This window comes from Solea solea, chromosome 7, assembly GCF_958295425.1.
Source record: "Solea solea chromosome 7, fSolSol10.1, whole genome shotgun sequence".
NCBI classification, from domain to species: Eukaryota; Metazoa; Chordata; class Actinopteri; order Pleuronectiformes; family Soleidae; genus Solea; species Solea solea.
The window spans coordinates 6,813,584-6,834,225 of NC_081140.1; the positions used below are offsets into that span (position 1 = coordinate 6,813,584).

Consider the following 20,642-nt stretch of genomic DNA (forward strand, 5'->3'; position numbering starts at 1 on the left):
AAGGTAAATTCTGTTTTACCAATGTGAATTTCCAGTTTAAGTGCTTCATGCTCCAAATCTCAAATTGCTCGCTTCGGCATGATCCTCAAATACCTACTAGATTTCCTGCACACTGGGAGCCCCAGTGTTACAGTTAGACAACGTTTGAATTTAACTCTCTACCATGTTGTTTCATACGTCACATCAACATAAGTGAACTACGTTTATAAAAACAATAAATCTGCAACACGTTTGTTTTTATAAAGAGGATGATGAAAAATATGACCTTTATGGCAGTCATAAACTGGTGTGAGATTATGTCTGTTGCTAATCCCCAGAAAAATGGGATTGCCTGCAGCAGTTTTCACTTTGTCTCACAGCAAAACCTTGACAACATTGTCTATTAGCATAACTGTAAGTCATTTTTGTTATACTGTTATTGAGGAGGAGCTTTTATATATATGTATATATATATATATATATATATATATATATATATATATATATATATATACATATAGACATATATAGTAAAATTATATCTTATCTGTATTCAAACCCTTGAATCCTTAAATCCTATTGGTGCTGTTATTTACTCTGCCTCTGTTTTTGTCTTTGTGAATGGAAACAAACATTATTTAAATGCTGTGTCCCTCTAACAATACTATCACACTGACTGTGGGAGCCTTTGAGTGTATACAGCAGCAGTGCAGGGGCGGGCGGCACCAAGAAGTGTTTGTCCCATCAAACTGCAAAACAACCGGGTTTTAGATCAGGAGAATTCACTTGTGGAACTTTGTGTTTTCAGTCACACTCCAGCCTGTTAGCAGCCATTGATCTCACTTTACTATAAACAAAAATATATGCTGTGCAAAACTGCCAGGAGTGCTATGCAGACATTTCTATTAAATATGTTAAAATGTGCATCTAAACTTTGAGATAGAGCAGCTTGTACATGCAGCTATGTGACAAAGAGTAACCCTCCATCCTCTACTGCTTTATTCCCCACATGAGGGTGCTAATCTCAGCTGACATAGGGCGAAAGGCAGGGTACACCCTGGACAGGTGGCCAGTCCATCACAGGGCCACATAAAGACAAACAACCATCTACTACGGTCAATTTAGAGTGTCCAATTTGTCTAATCCCCAAATCTCGATTTGAATCAATTTAGGTCCTGTTAAGATTCTTTGAAGCACAGAGCTGTAAACATGCACCACGTGTGGGGGAAAAGCTGGCCGCAGTGTGATGTGGAGAGCTGGAGCGCTGCTGGTGACCTTCAGAGGGCAGAGTTGTAGCTCACAGGCCTTTCTCCAAACACTCCTACACAACCCCAGAGATGAGCCCTGACATGAGGTCAGTCTTCAGCAGCCTCCTCCAGACTCTGCTTCACCTGTCCTCCTCATCTACACCACACACACACACACACACACACACACAGCTGTGACCGAGGATCAGCTGACCCTGACCTCTGCACCTACATCTACAGCTGTGCACTAGAGGCAACACGCAAGCGCAGTGCATAAAGGTGGAGGAGACCGGTCCACCAGCAGCCGATGAGTAACAGTTTGATTCTGTTCAAAAAGACGTATAAAGAAGGGATTTTCGTCAAGTACGTAAGTAACTAGTAAGAAGAAGAAGGAAGCCCATAATCACAGATTATATGATGAAAATAAAATAAGAAAAGACATACATTTTTAGAGAAAATGGATATTGTATAAAAAAGAAATTAATGAATGGATTGGTAAGCAGGAAGCTAAATAAATAAAATTATGTTGAGTTGTGGAAATTGGGGTGGGAATAAATAAGTTTATACTTCCTCCCACTCCTTTTTGAACATTTAAACCGATAGATTTTGTGTACCAATGCGCATCTGCATTTGTTTTCTTTTGTATGTTTTGAAATAAACGAATAAATAAATAAATTTTTCTCACTGTGGTCTTTACATGAAAGAAATGAGTGTATATGTGTAGCTGTGTGTGAGGCCTGAACTCACCTGCTACGCGACTGCAGTCTGGCGATAGAGTTTGAGTTTCCACAGAAATCTTTGGTTATTTGCTTTCCGCTGTAAAAGCTTGCGTTACATCTTCAACAGAGGTGGAGGAGCAGCTTTGGATCGTCAGGATTCTCAATGGATGCCCAGCAGCACTGACTTCACAGGCCTCAGTTGGCGGCCATGTTGGCTGTCAGTCATCTTGAACCTTCTTCTTCTTCTTCTTCTTCAGTCTAGCTGCTACTGACTCACTGTGTTTTGGAAAAGTCGGGAAATAAAGTCTCCGGTGTGTGATCTTAAGAGGAGTGCATGACAGTGGAATTATAAGTAAACAATAATACAGAAACAAATGTATAAGCAATATGAAATATAAGTGTATTTTACTTGGACGTCCTTTGGATATTAAAGTATAACTTTACTATATCCATGCTGCTACTATTTTTTCTTTGTTTTGTTTTTTAGATCTTTAGAAGAAATATAACTGAACTTTTTAAGTTAAGTTAAATTAAATATAAAGACCTTCTTCCTGGTCTATGGTCAAGGCTGCCGGGAAATCATATTTATGATAATCCTAAATCAAAGCAGGGACATATAAGTTTTTCCATCGTACAATCGTCGCCTCCCTAAATCCTGAGTAATAATTACCAAAACACTGGCAATGAAAAGTCAACTGACTTGATATTTGCTCTCTATTCTTTCTTCATAGTTTTAATGTGCACTTTGTGGACTTTTTTTCTCAAGATTAGCGGCAACAGTCTCCACATCCTCAGCGTGATCTGCAGAGACCAAAGATCTCAGCAGGCACCGCATGCTACATGAATCTCTGTCATTCATCCGACATCAGTGAGCAGCAGCAGCAGCAGCAGCAGCAGCCGTCAAAGAGGCGTAACGAGAAAGCTCTTCATGGGATGTGAGCAAAGCAAAGTAGATGAGTGCCAGTGATGAAAAGGGAACAAATTCAGACGTTGAATTTGAGCGCCAGCTCTGTGTAAACAGTCAATATAGAGGAGTCAAAGAAAGGTGCAGCCATGTCTGCAGAGACCGGGTTGCACTGCAGATGCTCCATTTAAGAACGAGAACGTACTAAAAGACTTGGAATCGTTTCATTAGAGCCCTAAGCAAAGCTGTTTGTGTCAGTTTGACACGCTGTTGTTACAGAACTCGAAAATAATGATGAAGATGCTGTCAAGAGAACGCTCTTCACTGACAGGATACCTGAGGAAATCACACGTTATGATGTCAGCTTGGCAACAGAAGCAGAGAGGATTCAAACGGTCGCTGGAAGTTTACGATTTAATCACATCACGTGTGGAAACAATGGCAAGAACGAGACGCTGGGTGTATGTTTAGAAAACTGCGGCGATGTTTGTGTACAGCAACCTAAAAACCAGGGTTCCTATGGTTACTGCAAAGTGAACACAGATGGTACAGGGTCTGACAGCACAACAGAGAGATGACACTTGTGAAGACACTTTAGAGCTGTAGGGCGTTAACGTTCTGCAGATAAAACTGAATGAACTGCAATTATAAAATGTCTTCTGTGCTTATATATCATATACACGCTGGTACAGTATATCCCGTGTCAAAGGTTCATACATCTATTCCAGCCTATACTAACTATACTGAACATTAACCTCCTGCCGACACCTTTAACCCGCCGTCAAGTCTGAGTAACATGATGTGAGAAATTTCGTGCTCATTTAGTTGGATGTTAATCTTCATCTTCCATATGCTGCCATCTGTAAAGAGCCAGCAAATTAAAAAACCCATCTCAAACTTCCATATGGTTGCATGTCAGCTTTGCAGAGTACTCATGTGGCTGAAGGAACACTGTGTGCTTTAAAAGCTGTTTGCACCTGACGTCTTAACACTGAACGCTAACAGTCGGCTTTATTGTTACGACTAGATGTTATTTCTAGATGCTTGTGGACAGAAAACCATCTTTGTACTTTCACCTCTCGAAGACTTTAAGGGTTGAAATTATTAGAAGCCCATTTACTCCAGTGAAAGAAGTCCGTGTCTGCCATTATTATGGGTGAAGTGAGTGAAAACAACCACTGGCAATGGGAAAGGTGTTATCTGCCTTTTTTTTAGTGTATTCACCCAGGTTTAAAATCCCTCGGTGTATCTGCGACAGCTAATGTGAAAAAGGCTTCATCGTAGCAAGTTTTGCTTCTTGCATAAAGTTGATAAAATGCTCATCAGTCCACACACGTATCTTCTCTCACCTGCTGTTTATTCCAGTGCAGTGAACGATCAGTGTGCTCTCTTCCCATTTTCCTTTCATCGATACGACAACTTTTCCCACTTTTTTGTGATATTTCAAGAATTTTTTTTGTTATTTTCTGTTTTAATTCAGTTCATTTTTTTTTTGCACAAATTGAAAATGCACATAAAACATGTTGACTGAAGCTCACTCACTGTAGGAGGAAGTTATAACAACCCTCGGGTGAAACAGAGAGCATCTCTGACCCCAGCACAGCACCTCATTCATGGTTTCCAGCCTAATTGCGGCCCTGCTACAGGCAGTGACCTCCGGCCTCAAGCTTGACCTGTTCTTCCCTCATGTTGAAAATAAACCAGCACCAAGTGGTTTGCCCTCCAAAGCAGATGACAGTTCAAACTTGGCCGTTTGCTTGACACAAGGTCAGAGGAACTGACTGCAAGTAAGCTGAAAGAAAAGACGGACTGTCAGCCGCTGAGCCCGAGGGGAAAAGCGAGAACCAGCATCCACATTTGGAAGGGTAATGAGCTCAGCGTCGAGGCAGCCGGAAGAAAGCGCGGAAGGCACGGCATGTTTTTACAACATCTTCTTGTCACTGTCTGTCTCTCTGGGGAAAAGACGTGCTCGCCTTCCCACCGTCTGTGTGTCCTCGCCGCTCCCTCTCTGCAGGCAGAGATGTGCTACAATAGCTAAAAGGCTAATTTCCATCATTCGCCTCATGAATACTTCATGACCACGTGTGCTTTTGATTAAGAGGGCTACAAAAGATAATAATGTGCAGTCTTTCACCAGTGCAGGGACATTTCTAGGGAAACAGGCCAGAGGAGGGAGAGGAATTATTTATGCCGCGTTCTTAAAACAAATTTAAACAGAGCAAAGTCGTGGCTGTTGAAGGGAGTGTTTTTCATCCCGGTGTCCGATTCTCCGCCCGGAAGCGCCGGGGCAGCGCAGCAGTGGTCGAGAGTTCCTCGCCACCAGGCAGAAGCTGTGAGGGGTGAAGCTGCAGCTCCTGCCGTGTGGGGGACGTTCTCCTTCAGAAGAGCCACAGAGAGGAAGAACTCACTATCACTTACCAGCTCCACAGATGATCTGACCTCGCCTCTGGCTGCGTCCTGCTGCGTTGTGCTCATCAGTGAGACTTCTCTGCAGGCGGGGAGCAAACAGATAAAGAGCAATATGTATTTGACCCGTGAAGAGAAAGCAGCGTGAGCCTGAACTCTCAGCCTCTGCACGCACTTTCCCACTGACAAAATGTCACAATGCAGCCATTCCTGCCGAATCCTTGGCCGACAACTGATGCTTAATTAAATACATACATTTACGAGTCCATATGAAGGAAGAAGCCAATGTTTATTTGACTTCATTAGTCTTATGCCGGCATCATTTTGATCAACTTATTTCAGCTGGAGGCCTTTTAATTATACTCATTAGCCACAGTTAATGAGCACATAGTGGAGAGAACGGGTCAAAAGTCACCCTGCAACAAGCTGAGGGTAGTGGACTGTCTTTAAATCTGCAGCTTGTATGCTGGCTGCCAGATTAGGACTATACCATAGACTGTGTTTACAAATGGGCGTCGTCTTCGCGTGCAGAAACTGAAGCCGACGCTGAAGATCCTGGAACCTGTACTCACTGAAAAGTCCATCAGGAGGCGATTCCACTGGTCAGGGATCATTCTGAGGAGGTTATAGCCCCTTCAATCCAGCATGGTGTTTATTTAGTAAACTATGGTCTAATTTAGGGACATAAAGCAGGAGATAAGGTCTTGGATAATCAGGCTCCACCCACACTCTTCCAAATATGGAAACTTTCAATAAGCAAACATGATGTTTCACAAAATACTTAACAGACTTCTTCGGAAGATGAGTTTTACATCAAAGCTGAATCAAGCGAAATATCCGGGCACTTGGAGACGGATGAACACATTGAGATCAGTCTATGTAAACACATGACCTTGGACAAAAAAAACTATTATTGTGTTTGTACATCTGAGGTGTGTTTGTCCAACTGTGAGACCATTTTAGTTTGGTTTAGTTTACTAAAATGGTCTCACAGTTGGACAAACACACCTCAGATGGACCAGAGTTGGACTCAAAGTGGCCTGGATGCCTCACAAATGTCTGTCAGGTAAATGGACAGACAGCAAAAACTCAGTTTTGTGGAATTATACAAACAAACACAGAATGACTGAAGTCCTGTCTTCACAACTCCAGCTTCACGAATCACCCGCTGGTTTTTAATCGTCTTGGGTTTCTTTAAAACTAGAATTAACCGTGTTCGGGAAAAGCGAGGGTGGAGCTTGACTGAGAGCTTGTCAGTCAGGCTACAGTTGGATTACAATGCTGCAGCAATTCTTATGCAATTAACAGACAGACAAGCAGACGTTCATTGCATACATTTAACTGTCTAAAAGCTCTCTTGACAGGCTTCACTTGGCAGGTGGCTCACTGAGCGCGACGGTGGTCGAGCGAAAAGAAATGCTCTGCACATACGTGTGCGAGTGAACGGCAGAACTGTAGTGTCGAGCAGCTCTGAGTGTTTCTATAAATACAAACCATGTACATCACTGTGTGTGTACAGTGTAGTGCCTTTATTTAATAAGTCTGCACATGTCGCTGCTTATGACAGTGTTGAAAACAGGTGTAGTCACGTGACAGTAATGTAAATAGGAACGTAAGCAGGAGACGAAGCAGGAAAAGATTGTATTTATTTATTTGTATAAATAATATTTATACAAATAATAATATTTATTTTACCCTTAGTTTTGATTCAACCTTTTATTGGAAGTGCAAAATACATTTAATGTTCCTGAACTTTGTCTAGTTCATTGTCATTTATCCTCACTTTAAAACTGGAAGCTTAGATGTGAAGTATGATTAAGCTTACCTCACATCTTGATGTCTAGATTATTTATAGATATAGATATAATCATCCAACACCCTCCATTTAATCTGATTTGTGTTACATTTGACAGCAATGGACTGTTTCTACCTGACTGACTCATTTGAAGATAAACATGTCTCAGTATTGACTTTGAGTCAATAATCTGTTGTGCCTGCTTGACCTGCATTTTGACTTTCTATAATGTATCTTTTAATGGTAAACATGCTGTTTACAAAGTGTTAATATGGACCTAAATCTGAGAAGAGTGAAGATGTTCCTTACATGACGCGATGTCCCTCTGATCCCAGCGAGAGACGAGTGTGGAGTATCAAAAATAATGAACGTCTTCAAAGTAAAAGCAAAACTATTGCAAAAACTCAAGTCCGCAGATGTTAAACCTTTCAAAAATGTAAAAATGTAATGCACAAAAATCTGATTTATCAACACGATGGTCTTCATCTGCTCATCTGAAGCTGCAGAGCACTTCTCTCACATCACATATCAAAATATTAGATTGAATATTGATCAGAGGAAGATTTCATCTCACTCCACAATTTTCAAGGGCAGTGTGAGCACTTTGAAGTCTGTGTACACACACACACACACACACACACACACACACACACTCACATGCAAACACAGTTTTAATGATACATCTCAATATTGAGTTATTCATTTACAGGCAACATGAACAGAAACATCTCTTCATCTCTTTATGAAAAAGTCGGATCTGGTCAACATGAAAGTTAAACGCTGACGTTGAAGGTGTAAATCAAGTACATGGACAGGCGTGTCATTGCAGTTGATTTCTATGTTGTGGATTATGTGTTGTATTAGAGGATTAAACTTCCTGTCCTTGAGATAATCCCTATTATATCAAAGTATAAAATATTATAAAAAATCTGCAATCTCTAGTTATTATATCACTATGGGTTATTATTATTTTTTAACTTATTTTAGCGGCTGTAAGGATTCATCCCTGACACATTTAGGGGTGAACTCTGACAGATTATCTTAGTAAAACCTCATAGGACATGCATTATCAGGGGTTAATGGAATTTGTCTACATTTACACTTGATGTTACATTCTAATGGGAGCCAGGTGACTAATGATGTGTCTAATGATGGGACTGTGTTATGGTCGTCTCTGCAACCTCTCCATCTCTGAAACTCTCTAACTCTCTAACACCTAAATATCCAGTATTTCCTGTAGTGACGCGTCGTCTCTTGTAGTGAATTGAGAAGAGCGGACTCCCGATGAGGAGAGCCGGATCTTCTGCGGCCAGTGACATGTGAGGACAGACAAGGACCATACCATTATGTAAAAGAAGGAAGGGGGCAGACACTCCAAAGACAGCCAGTGTTGTGGTATACAGAGACTATTTGTACCACTTTTTATACTTGCTTCTCCAACAGAAAATCCTGCCGCCTCCTGCTTCACACGTTAATATTTAGCGACATATTAATTCTTCCAGCTCAGTGGTTTTCTCTTTAACAGAAGTCAGAAAGAGACAAGATATTGATGTGAGAGTAAAGTGTGGGATGTGAAGACACACGAGAGCAAAAAAATAAAAGTCTCCAACACAAGACTAAAACAATCACCATCATTTATTTACAATATATTAAACTATAATGCAAAATTTATACCAAGTGGTCAATTTGAAAATAAACATGAAGTATTTTCAAAGCTAGCATGGATCATACACATATTTATATATAAATACTGTGTGCAGTCTTTAATATTATGTCTGCTCGTTCGTTTGTTTTCCTGTTGAAGCCAGACACTTTGTCAAGATCAATTAAAGAGAGCGAGAGAAAGAGAAAGAAAGAAAAGAACAAAAACATTTGACTGCATAGAGAATAAAAGGTGAAGGCCCAAATTTCTCCCACAATAAAGAACGTCCACGATTTCCTTTTGCTTCCAGGCCCACACACCAGGTCAAGCGCTTCTGGATTTCAAAATGACATTTTCAGCAAATTAAAAGACAGACGACCAAAGAGTGTGATGTAACATCTGAGCAACCGTGAACATGCAGCTTCCTGCTCTTGCAAGTACTTGCTGTTTGGAAGCATCACTGCGTCTCTTTGTTTGTTTGTTTGTTGTTTCCCTTTGAATAAAAGGGAAACCTGACAATAAAGAAGCCTCAATGATTTCACAGTATTGCTTGTACAGGCTGCAGCAGTGAGTCCAGTTGATGGAGTTCAAGTTAAAGTACCTGACGAAGCCTTCAAGGAGAAGACTGGTGATATTCTAGATTTTTCGGCTCATCGTCAAAACCCATGAAAATTCAAATCCCAAAGTAAGCAGCGGACATTTTAATCAGCGTCTCTGACTCAACTGTCGTCCTGTCCAACATCAAACCACCCTGACTCTGAAACAGATGCTTTTTTTGTATCCGTCAGTTATTAATCAAATGTTTTCTCAGTGTATAAGTGCAACAGGACTTACTCTGCACTGTCACTGTCAGAGGTAATGATGCAAGAATGGTAAGAATTTGGGTTTTTTGTTCTCTGACTTGAAAGAAAATCCCTCTTTCTACAACATATTATAACCGGGTGTGTTTAAATTAATAAGGTTATGTGATTTTGTTTCTCAAGACGGATGCTGTTGACATTTCATAATCCACTCGTATGATCCAGCAGCATACAAACTTTATGATAGTGATATCATAAACTCTCCTATGAATAAACTAAGCTAGGTCATTAGGAACTGTTAAAATCTCAGACGACAGTTTTCAAGACACTGAATTACTCATTCAAACCAAACTTGATGGAAAAATCAAGTAATTCAGGACGTCATTACTGAACCTTTGACAAGGTGGTTATGTTTTCACCGGTATCTGTTAAATTTGAAGAAAGTACTCAACTCCTTTCCACAGACATTTGTGGAGACATGGAAGCATAAGCCAACAAAAACAACATCATTAACTTTGGTGCAGATCCATCAGAAAAGTGTAGAATGGGCCTTGGTGGAAGTCTGCACTCGACAGAGCATTCTAATTGAAATAGTATATGGTATCGACATGGAACCAAAGGCTTAATGTGAAGTCTGAAAAACATTTCAAGTACACCTTTGAGCTTACATACTATTCCTAAAGATGAAAACACATTACCAATTTATGTCTTTCCATGGGATTTGCTCACTTAATAAAAAAATAAACAGATAACACCAGCTTGTTCCTTCATCATAGTGGCTGAGGATAAAATTTGCTCAGTGGTTTTTGTAATAAAACGACAAATGATTGGTGCCCAAGGTTAAATAAATTCCCTTTGGAAAGGTAAAGCACATCAAACCCAAAAACACAGACGGTATGTGAACAACAAGCACAAGGACAAAGTCTCCTCACTAATGTCTGGCAAGTGTGTATTCAAATCAAGTCGAAATATAATAAGACAGAGCATAAAACCCATGGAAATTGATTTTCTGGAAGGCAGTCCTCTGCAGGAGAAAATCTGTCAAACATCAATAACAAAAGATTCAAAATGAGGGTGAAAAAAAAACAAAAAACAGCTTTGCTTTCAAGGCAGAGAAAAGCGAGCGGAAAGTGATGCAATTCTATTCTTCTATGAGGAAGAGATCATTTGCTGGCAAAAGGCAGAAAACTTTTCAGGCAAACAAAAAGCAAGCAGATGATAATGATAGCATCTTCAGTTTAGAGTGCAGCAGTTCAGGAAGCGCCACAGCTGCAGAGAAACCAGCTGTAGAGGAGCCCATTTGAGTCAAATGGCACTTATCCCAAAAATCCCAAGAGAAGAGGAGGAAGAAAAAGCTGGAACTTTGTCCGTGAATTAGCATCAAATGGAAATACATTAAACAGTATGCATACGTACTTGGAACAAAGGCTTTTTGGCAATACATTGTACAGTGGAAATATACATTATTGTGGTGTACTATATGTAGAGAGAGTGACGGAGACAAAGAGAGGGAAACAAAGACTCTTATTATCATTACAACCTCAAGTTCTTTGGCTCAGTTACAACCATGACTGGAGTTTCAACACGATGGCTGCTCAAACCAAGCAACTGCTGCTTGCATGCAGCCAGCAGAGTGGAGAGGTTAATCTGTGTGTGTGTGTGTGTGTGTGTGTGTGTGTGTGTGTGTGTAGGCAGCCAGCGCAGACTGATGAATGAAGAGTCCAAATGACTGTGTAGTTTGTCAAACTGTGCTCAAACCCCACGAGGATTCGCCTCAGCCGACTGAGCGTTGTTAACAACGACTACATCATTTCATCGTCTTGACTTTCCCCCGCAGGCTTGAGAGTGTTCAGGTTTTGTGGTTGTGACCAATTGACCGCAGCTGTGGTCGGCTGTGCATGCAAGACAGACTGACGGCTGAGTGACGGCGCATTCTCCGAGGTGGACGGCGCGAGCGGAGACTATGACGTGGTCTCGTAAAGCCTGTCCTCACTGTCGTCGTCTTTCACTTGGCTGCTGTATCGGTTTCGGGAGTAGTAAGCGTCCTGGGTCGCCCCACCTTCTTTTTCTTCTTCCTCCTCCTCTTCGTCAGATCTAGTGAAGTAGTAGTGTCTTCGACCAGGGGGGCTGGAGCAGGAGAGAACAGAGAGGACATTGATGTTATTACAACACTGGACAGGACGTAGTTCGCTGGCTAAGATAGCTTGGTGCTCTGCTGTGACAAAACATGCATTGCATTAAAAGTGGGAGTGAAAAAAGTGTGTGAAGATGTAAAGTAACGTAGTTGTTATTTTTTAAAATCTCAATTAGCCTGTGATATGGCTGCAGCACATCTTCCAGCCACTAATGGCTCCCTTTACACCTGGCACTAAAATGCATTTCCTGTGATTGGATTGGAATCGGATAGCGTAAAGTGTCAATGCGACGAGTCTCCAGTGTGTCTCCTCTCCGCCCACAACAAGCGAACAAGAAAGCGGTGACAGAACTGCACGGTCTCCTCTGCTTTCACTGGTTTCCTGCTCAGCACACAATAGCCCGACTTCAACACTGTTGTTGTTAATATGGCAGCGCACAGGTTGTGATGCTGTCGTCTGCTGCTGGAAATGTTTGCAGAAGAAGAAGTAGAATCTTCTGTTGTGTTCACCTCCACTGTACAATACTTCTACATGTGATTTTATTATTTTGTTGACATGTTTGCATTTGTGTTCTAAATAATATGCTGAGCTGGTTTTATGAAACTGCAGTTGCCTTCACTTGCTCGTGTTTGTCTCGATCTTGTGTTTTCTTGTGTCTCCTCACTGCCACACAGTAGTTCATTACAGTACATTTGGTGAGGTTAGCCCGTCCTCCAGCACCTTGTGGAAACATCTCAGCAAACTCATGCAGTGCATTACCTTGATAGCATGCACAACTGTCAAACACCAGCGTACTGCATGAAGATTGCATCTTAAATCATTTAAATATGTCAAATGAATACAACCTAAATGAATAACAGCAAATCTGCTGGAAATAAAACAGATGCTGAAACAAACCTCCTAACTCTAGAGTCACAAAGCTTAAAGACGGCAGACCGAGGGTTAATTATGCTCCGCTGTGCACCACAGTGTTGTGTTAATCAATGCCCGAGGTCTAATTAAGCCTGCAGTTATGAGGGCAGGGAGGAAACATTTATTATGGCCCTTCTTAATTGACCGTTATTTTTACCTTTCAGGGGTCATAAATCAAAGTGACACCTCAGGAGTAATTCAAGGCACATCCACATTAAGTGCACCTTTAAGCCATAACAGCATTTCCCCAGAGGTGTGGTCCACAGAGATAGTAGTCATTGCAATTTGGCACGACATTAAGGAAACACAGTAGTACACGTCAAAAATTGTTAGCATGCCTTGCACACTGCCAATGAATGAGAATTCAAAACTGTGAAAAGGCTGAACATTTGATTAGATGGTCATGCATCACTCTTTAAGGTTAGGTCCACATCAGGCAACCACCTACTGCCTTCCTCAGTCACTGTCGGGCCGGTACAGGTACTTCATCAACAGGCTGTCCACCTTCTTCTTTCTTTTCTTATCATCCTTTTTGCTCAGGGGCTGACTTTCACTCTGTGGCTCAGCTTCTTCATCCCTTTCTGGGCTGGAAGCCTTTCGAGACGGGGCCCTCTTCACACTGTTTGCACTTCGGTAGGAAATCGTGGAGGCACCAGAGCTCGACTCGGAATCAGATTCAGAATCTGAAGATGACGAAGTGGACGACGATTTATCCCTCTTCTTGGACTTCTTCTTGGACTTCTTAGATCCTTTCCTGGAGCTGCTCCTGTGGCGACGGCCATCATCTGAGCTGTCACTGTCTGAGCTGTGGCTTCTCTTCTTTTTCTTACTCTTGCTGCGATGGCGACTGCTGCTGCTAGCACTGCGGGATGACCTCATGCAGTCCACGGCGGACGCAGAGCGTCGAACACTACTGGCAGGGCGAGAACTCTCCCCATTCTGGACACTCTTTTTGTCTTCAACAGTCTTGGACTGTTCTTCTTCTCCCTCGGAGTCTTCCAAGCTTGTGCGCTTAAATTTAATTGGCTTAAAACTCAACACCTCATTTATGGCTTTCTCCAGGTCAGGGTCGAGGTAGTTGCGATGACTGACTGGTTTGATATCTACATTATCAACTTGGTCTTCATTAGTAGTGAATCGGCTTTGCGGCGGTGGCATGGAAATACTGCGGCCAGTGGAGTGAGGACTGGCCGCTGACCTCTCAGTAAAGGCAACACTTCGACTGTCATCAACGTCAACATCAAACTCACTCAGGCGGCAGCTGCGTGCCAGTGACATACGGGAATCAGCTCTGCTAACGCTTCCGGGACTGCGACCCCCTGAGCGTCTGCTGAAACAAGGACTACTGGGACTGCTACCATATGCCGACCACCCACTTCTGCCCTCATTTAGGCGTGACGTGCTCTGGCGGTGTCCAAGCGGGCTTGAAAGACCTAAGCTGATGGTGGATTTGGCGTCATTCTCTGGGCTCAACCCAAGACGCGTGGATGCCCTATTTGATGCAGGAAATGAAATGGTTGATTCTTTGTCGAAGTCGCCCCACCGACTATCCATGCCTTTCCTGGCTCTGCTGTTGGAGATGACCGATTCTCTGCCATTCATGTCATCCCCTGCCTGGGACTTTCTCCTGGAGGTGACAGAGTAGCTGTCGTCTTGAAGATCTGAAGTTTTGGGTTTGGCCCTTAGGAAACTGTGTGAATCTTCCGTCTCTGCATTTTCCTTGAGGGCACTGAACAGGGCATTTCCTTTAGAGTCGAGGTTGGATCGTTTTCTGTAGCTAAGAGAGCTGATCACTGACATTGACCTGCTTGGCTCTACTTCTTTGCCATCCTTATTTACCTCTTTCCATTCCTTACCCTCTTTCCCTTCCTTTGCGTCTACATTTACAGCAAATCTAGAAGGATAGACAATGGAAAGGAAGAAGAAGGAATGAAAAAAGTGGGAGAGAAAATGATGACACATTGGGTAAGGTGGAGGAGAGTTGAGAAAGAGAGTGAAAAGATGAATAAAATGAAAAATCATGATAATGATAAGAAATTTAAAAGATGACATTTAGCAAAACAGAAAAGTGCAATTGGAGAAAACTGCCTGGGGACCAACAGGGATATTTCTTACAGTGATATTAAAGAAATCAAAATAACAGCACGACTCTCTGAGGACAAACACATAAAGTGGGAAATTGAAAAGAATGTTGGCAGTAATGTTTGACTTTTGTTGAATTTGACTGTTACACATTTGATAATGGTCTGAAGAAAAGATTCAAGATTCTGTGAGTAAGCTACAGATATCGTACAGAGACACACATTTGTCAAGACACAATACGGCGACGTCTTATTTGTTGCACTTGTGCAAATAATGTCTCTCCTGTGTATGCCTGAATGGTAGAGTTGAGGATTATAGAATAAATCCAGCAATTGTGTTCTAGTAAAAACAAAATCTATGTGCATACACAGGGAGAGAGAGAGAGGAAGAGAGAGAGAGAGTCATTTAATAGTTATATTGCATTATTTTGTTGTTGTTAAACCCAGGTGCTACATAATTCACACTACCCAGGGAATCCTTTGATTTTTAGTTTGGGTAAACTTGATGTTATCCTTTAGTAAAATTGTTCCCATGTGAAATTAAAAGTAACTTGTTACATTTAATAAACATTCAAATATAAATGACAGTAAATGTGAATTAATTGAGTGACTTCCCATGTAACTGTGCAGATAGCAGTTCATATGACTTGAATTATTAGTTATCATTACAGTAGGGGCCAGTGTTGGCGAGCTTGAATCAGGCAGGTTATGCCTAAGGGGACCTGCTTCTAAGCGACATTTAAAAAGTTTTTCAAGTTGGAAGTGCCTCAACTGAGAGAGGGGAAGTTTAATCTTGTCGTAAGGAGACAAATCTGGGGCAATTCAAGCTGTCAGCTTGCAGACACATCCATTAATCTCAGCAAGTGTCTCAGGTAGACTATGCCAGCTGGCCATTGGGCATGTTGATAAACCCACCAGTGATGTGGTGTGATTTTTAGAAAGAAAACCTTTTCCCTTAAAGGGTGAGGATAAAGTAAAAGCAGATAGAAAAATGCATCTAATCAACAGCAGTACCCTCATTTCAATCAAGTATTCTGCACCCAATGCTTTATTTCCCCTGAGTCAGATCATGCAAACCATTTCATCCAGAGTCCAAAAGCATTCAAACGTCGACGCAGTCTATTGCTCTCCATCAGCCGCTGAAAAGATAGTGATAGCAGCTGTTTTTGTACTGACCTGGAGCTCTTGAGACTGCCATCATCTGACAGGTTCTTGGCAGAACCTTTGCTTTTGGACAACCACGACTTCACCCCATCCACACGATCCTCCACCTCAGAATCTGTGTCAGAATCCCCCTGACTAGCAAGCAGTTCAAGATAGAACAACAAGTAAGAGAAAGCAGAGTAAAAGCAAGATGAAATAGCAGCTTATATGAACTGGACAGGACAGATATCTTTATTTAGAAGGGACCTAATTAGGTAAACAAAAAAAATGTTAGTTAGTAGGGAAAGTCAGCACTGGCAGAAATGTTTTTGTACTTCTCAGTCTGTTTCTCTGGTTTTGCAGCCAGACAGAAAAGACAAGACCTTATCTGTTAGTCTGGCAGCAGAGGAGGATTGAGGCAGTTATTCTGGATAAAATACAGCACATGCAGTAAACACCCAAACATGCCGATGCCAGGCTGTGGAGATATAAACACCACACTGTTCGATGAGTGATACTATAGTCCTGCAGGTAGCTGACAACGAGCCACCCAACAAACATTCTACCATTCTTGTTCCCCCAAAATGTTTGTGTATGCAAAATACTTGAAACGGTGTGGCTTTTGCTTATAGTGTCCATCACTCCTGAAATGTAAGATAACACTGAACAAAGCAAATGTATTGCCAAGATCCGGGAAAGCAGCGACTCATTTGAACATTAAGAGGAAAGTTGTTGCTGCTGCTGCTGCTGCTGCTGATGTGTAATACTAGAAAGAGGAAAAATAAAGACTCATGAAGACACCACTTCATGAGTCACTGCACATGTATCAGTGCAGCCAATTTGCTCGGAGAAAGTCTAATCACCTTGGACTGGACATTGTACACTTGTTTTGTTGTTGAGTGGATTAAATTGACTTTTGGTTGTCGATAAGTAAGATGTGTCTGTCGCACAAAATCTCTTATTGTAAATAAGTGTAACACATAAGTGAAGAAAATGTCCATGTATATCCACTCTTTGCTTTATGAATTTTACCATAGTAAATCAATCATTTTAGATGACATGGACTATAAAAACAATGCACACCTGGGTTGCTGATACACTTTTTTTTTTAACTGCACAACAGCAGGGCAGAAAATTGCAGCAACACACACACACACAGTCTTATGCATAAGCTCATAATTCCAGTTCTTGACAGAATGATTTGGTACACAGCTGGGCACTGCACAGTTTTTCCCCTCAATTATCATTACACGTTCACAAGCCACTGCGAGCCGTCGAGTAAAATAGAGGGCTTGTCATAAAATTTGACACGGATGAAAAGAGCGCAACTCTCATTAAGTGCTGTCAAAGCTCAGTGCTTGTGTGGTGCTTTGAAATTAAGTTGTTACAGCTTAATAGTCCTACAGAGACATCAGAGGGGTGGCTCCAAATCTCCCGATTTCATCTGCACTGGTTTTAAAAGCCTCCCATCTTGTGGAGGAAGAGAGGGGAAAATGGTATTTTCTGACAAATGTCAGAATGGTCCACTACCACCTTTAATTAAAATCATTAGCAGTCAGAGACAAATCCCTGTACATTTCAAAGGAGGGAATGCAAACAATGGCTTGTCCAACGGGATTCAAGTATGTAGTTCAGTGAGTTTTAGTGGTAATAATAGACTGCAATGATGGGGGCAGAAGATCAGGGTCAAAGGAGGGAAGCAATGTGCAAAACATTGCTTTTTCTAACCAGGAAAATCCCGTTGAGATTAAGAACCTCTTTTTCAAGGGAGTCCTGGCCAAGATAGGCAGCAGCAAATACAAAACACTGAACACAGTTACACATTTACAGTTAAAATATGAGCAAAAGCTATTAGATTGGGCCCTCTTAAATGATGACGTGAGGGCAATTGTCTGTCTTGAGCACTGCAGTCTTATTTGAGAAGACTGCAGCAGTGAAAATGTTGTCAAATTCAATATGAATCGGTATGCGTCTACATATTCAAGATAAGACATTTTATTGCTAAATTCCACTTATTTATGTTGAAAGAATCCTTGGCACTGTCCTTAACCTTGCAGCCCTTAGGTTGTATGAATGAAATAGTTTTTGCTTTAAATGTACATTAAAAACAGCTATTACAGAGCTATTAGAATAAGTGTACTTATTATCATACCAATTTGTTTTCTCATTTGAAAAGTGCCCCAATAGTCCAATAGTGAGTGAGAAATGTTGCTGAATAAAACCTGCAGCAGAAAAAACGGCGTCATTATTTCTTCCATGTCTTCCATGATGCATTCAGAGTCCAGAGACACCAATCTGGTCCATGGCCGACACCACAATGGTGGGCTCTACGTAATTGAGCACCTTCATACATGGTGTCATCTACAATTTATATCCTCGGCCACCATACCATTAGTTAAGCCCTGCTGAAAGCCTTGGGGAAGCAAACAAACACAGGGCTGAGGAGACATTAATTGTCTGTGACATTCTGCCACCACTGGTTGTACATCTCTGTTACACACTATTAGATTCATCATTAGCGTCTATGGATCGTCCTGCCCAGTTCTACTCCTCTGTGTCCCTGGGTCTTAGAGACACTGCGGTTTATGGCAGCGATATATGACACTGTGGGCCGAGTGAAGTCCCTGCAGCTTTGGAGAACATGCTGGCGTATGAATCCTCTCAAAAACAATCAGGAAACCACAGTGGTACATGAAAAGTTAGCACTGTATATTCACTGAGCAAAACTACCATTGAAGTGAGCAGTGAAATGAACTGCACACATTAAAATAATCATAACTAGACAACAACGGGACAAAAAGATTTTTAAAGAAAATAATCTTATATAACAGGGCAGGCAAAGAAAGTGCGACTGAGAAAAGCTTTTACCTGACGCTACAGGCTGTTTCCTGGAATGTGGAGATGTGGAGTCGACTGTTTGAAAACCCACTCACGCAGTTAAAATAAGCTCCTTCTGATCAGAGTGTCTCTTTTAATTGGAGGACTTTCAGGGACATCCAACTAGTAGATACCCTAAAGATAAAATCTCAATACACTACAAAGATTGCATACTATATCACACCTGGTCTAGAAAAGCCTTAGTATTTCCCAGGAGAATCTGGAACCCAATCCTGAGGAGATGTGCGTCTGCAGTAAATAGCTTAGCCTGCTGTCAATGTGACATGACATTGGACGGGAAGAGGGAAAATGAAAGAATGAATGGATTGTAAAATGCCGAATAAATAAGAACGACAGAACGAAATGCTCCTTCATTCTTTATGCCGCTGAGTGGGCAGGCTGAGAACACATTTGAGTGACAGCTAAGCTGGTAAAAGCATCAGACAAAAAGTAAACAAATTTATCTTGGCATTTATAATTTATAACTCTGGAAAATAAATGCGTTGGGTGTCTTATTCAAGACGAAGGACCACAACATTTCACACTGACAAAAGGGACTCGTCCTCACGTGTCCCCGGGCATCACACGTCACCCTAAGGTTCTCCTAATGGCTGTGCTGGTAGCATGTGAATGAGTACGGTACATGTGGGATGGTATTGTTATGTTTGTTGGTTTGTCTGTTTGAGTGGAAGAAGCTACAGATAGCAGGGTTCACTTTGACAATGCAACCAAGATATCCCACCCTCTCTGTTCAAAGCTCTAGCTCGAAAACACTGGGAATTGAACTGTCAATTTGATTCTGTTTTGGTATTTTCTTATCTTTATTTTACTTGCTTTCTAACTTTGCCTCTGTTTCGACGCTATATATTCGTCTGTAAACTTGCTGTGAGGAAACAGGGAGAGTAAAAAAAACTAATAACAGATGCAAGCTATATCAAATGTAGACCAGTAGCCAATAAGGTTTCCAGCTTCTAAATTCACCTAGTAGTTTTCCCTTTTGATTACATCGATAAATGTTTCTGTTAGAATTATTACTGTTGCATGTAAAATAAATATAAAACCTAATACTTATATAGGTTATTTAGCTGCAGGTTACCTGAATAAAACTGCCACAGTGAAGCAAGTTGACATTAATCATGCTGTAACATTGGAAAATAAACTATGGTCTGGAAAGTTAGCTTGTTAAAACTGATGCATGACAGACACAATGCAGTTTTCCCCTTGACATTACCTTCTATCAACTGAAGTGGAGGAGTTTAGTATTTTTTACTGGAATGTGTGGTAATAGTTAATTAAAAATCCTTGGAAAAAAAAAAACTCTGCACATTTTTACTTCAGATTAATAATAATTTTAAATGTCAGATAATGAAACACAGGCGGGAGACTGGAGCCAGAGGTTAAAGCTGCGTGTGTGCTGCTTTGCCGTGTGAGCGAGACAGCTTTTTGTAAAAGTGTTTGAGGATTCTGCATTATTAAGCAAGTGCGAGTCAAAGATTGATGTGGAACACACCCGCGTTTACTCCTGTCAGGAGGGCAGTCACTCACTGCTGAGTCACAGTCCCATCAGGCTCCAGAGCAGGGTGATGAAAAATTAAAAGCGCCGCGGGGAGTGAGAGGTTGACTGGTTGGCTGCTGTTCAAACATAACAACAGCGGCGTCCGACATGACGCTGTCAGACAGAAGCAAGGCGACGCACACAGCTGGATCAGTCTCTTAGTGACATAGAGCAGAACCGCGAGGAAGACCTCGCTTGGGAGTGTTGTGCTTCATGCTTTGGCTTGAGGTCATATATTGTCAGTGGTATTCATGCATCTCAGCATGTGAGGTCATGCAGTGAACAGTGGAGTAAACTGGGATTATGAGGGAATATCTCCGCACTGTAGATGATGCATTATTCTCAAGTCTTCGCATGTAAACTCGCATTAAGTATCTTTTGGATTTACAGCATATTGACCTCTTCTATGAGGCATTTCTGTTTGAACTGTTGAACACATGTGGATAT

At 41.5% G+C, this 20,642-nt stretch overlaps 1 protein-coding gene across 14 annotated transcripts in view; it reads right to left on the minus strand.

The window, feature by feature from the left end:
• Nucleotides 1-8,667: 8,667 nt before the first annotated feature.
• The window catches only part of myo18ab (myosin XVIIIA b), a 116,526-nt gene continuing 104,551 nt past the window's right edge, over nt 8,668-20,642 (minus strand). For 9 of the 14 annotated variants that reach the window (XM_058634627.1, XM_058634629.1, XM_058634628.1 and 6 more), the window contains 3 exons: nt 15,797-15,919; nt 12,988-14,433; nt 11,529-11,619 (listed from right to left, as the gene is read on the minus strand). In XM_058634627.1, the coding sequence (XP_058490610.1) occupies nt 12,996-14,433; nt 15,797-15,919 (1,561 nt within the window). In that variant the 3' untranslated portion in view covers nt 11,529-11,619; nt 12,988-12,995. Of the gene's footprint in view, nt 11,620-12,983; nt 14,434-15,796; nt 15,920-20,642 lie in introns of all 14 variants that reach the window. The other 5 variants (XM_058634634.1, XM_058634631.1, XM_058634630.1 and 2 more) reach the window with 3 other exon arrangements.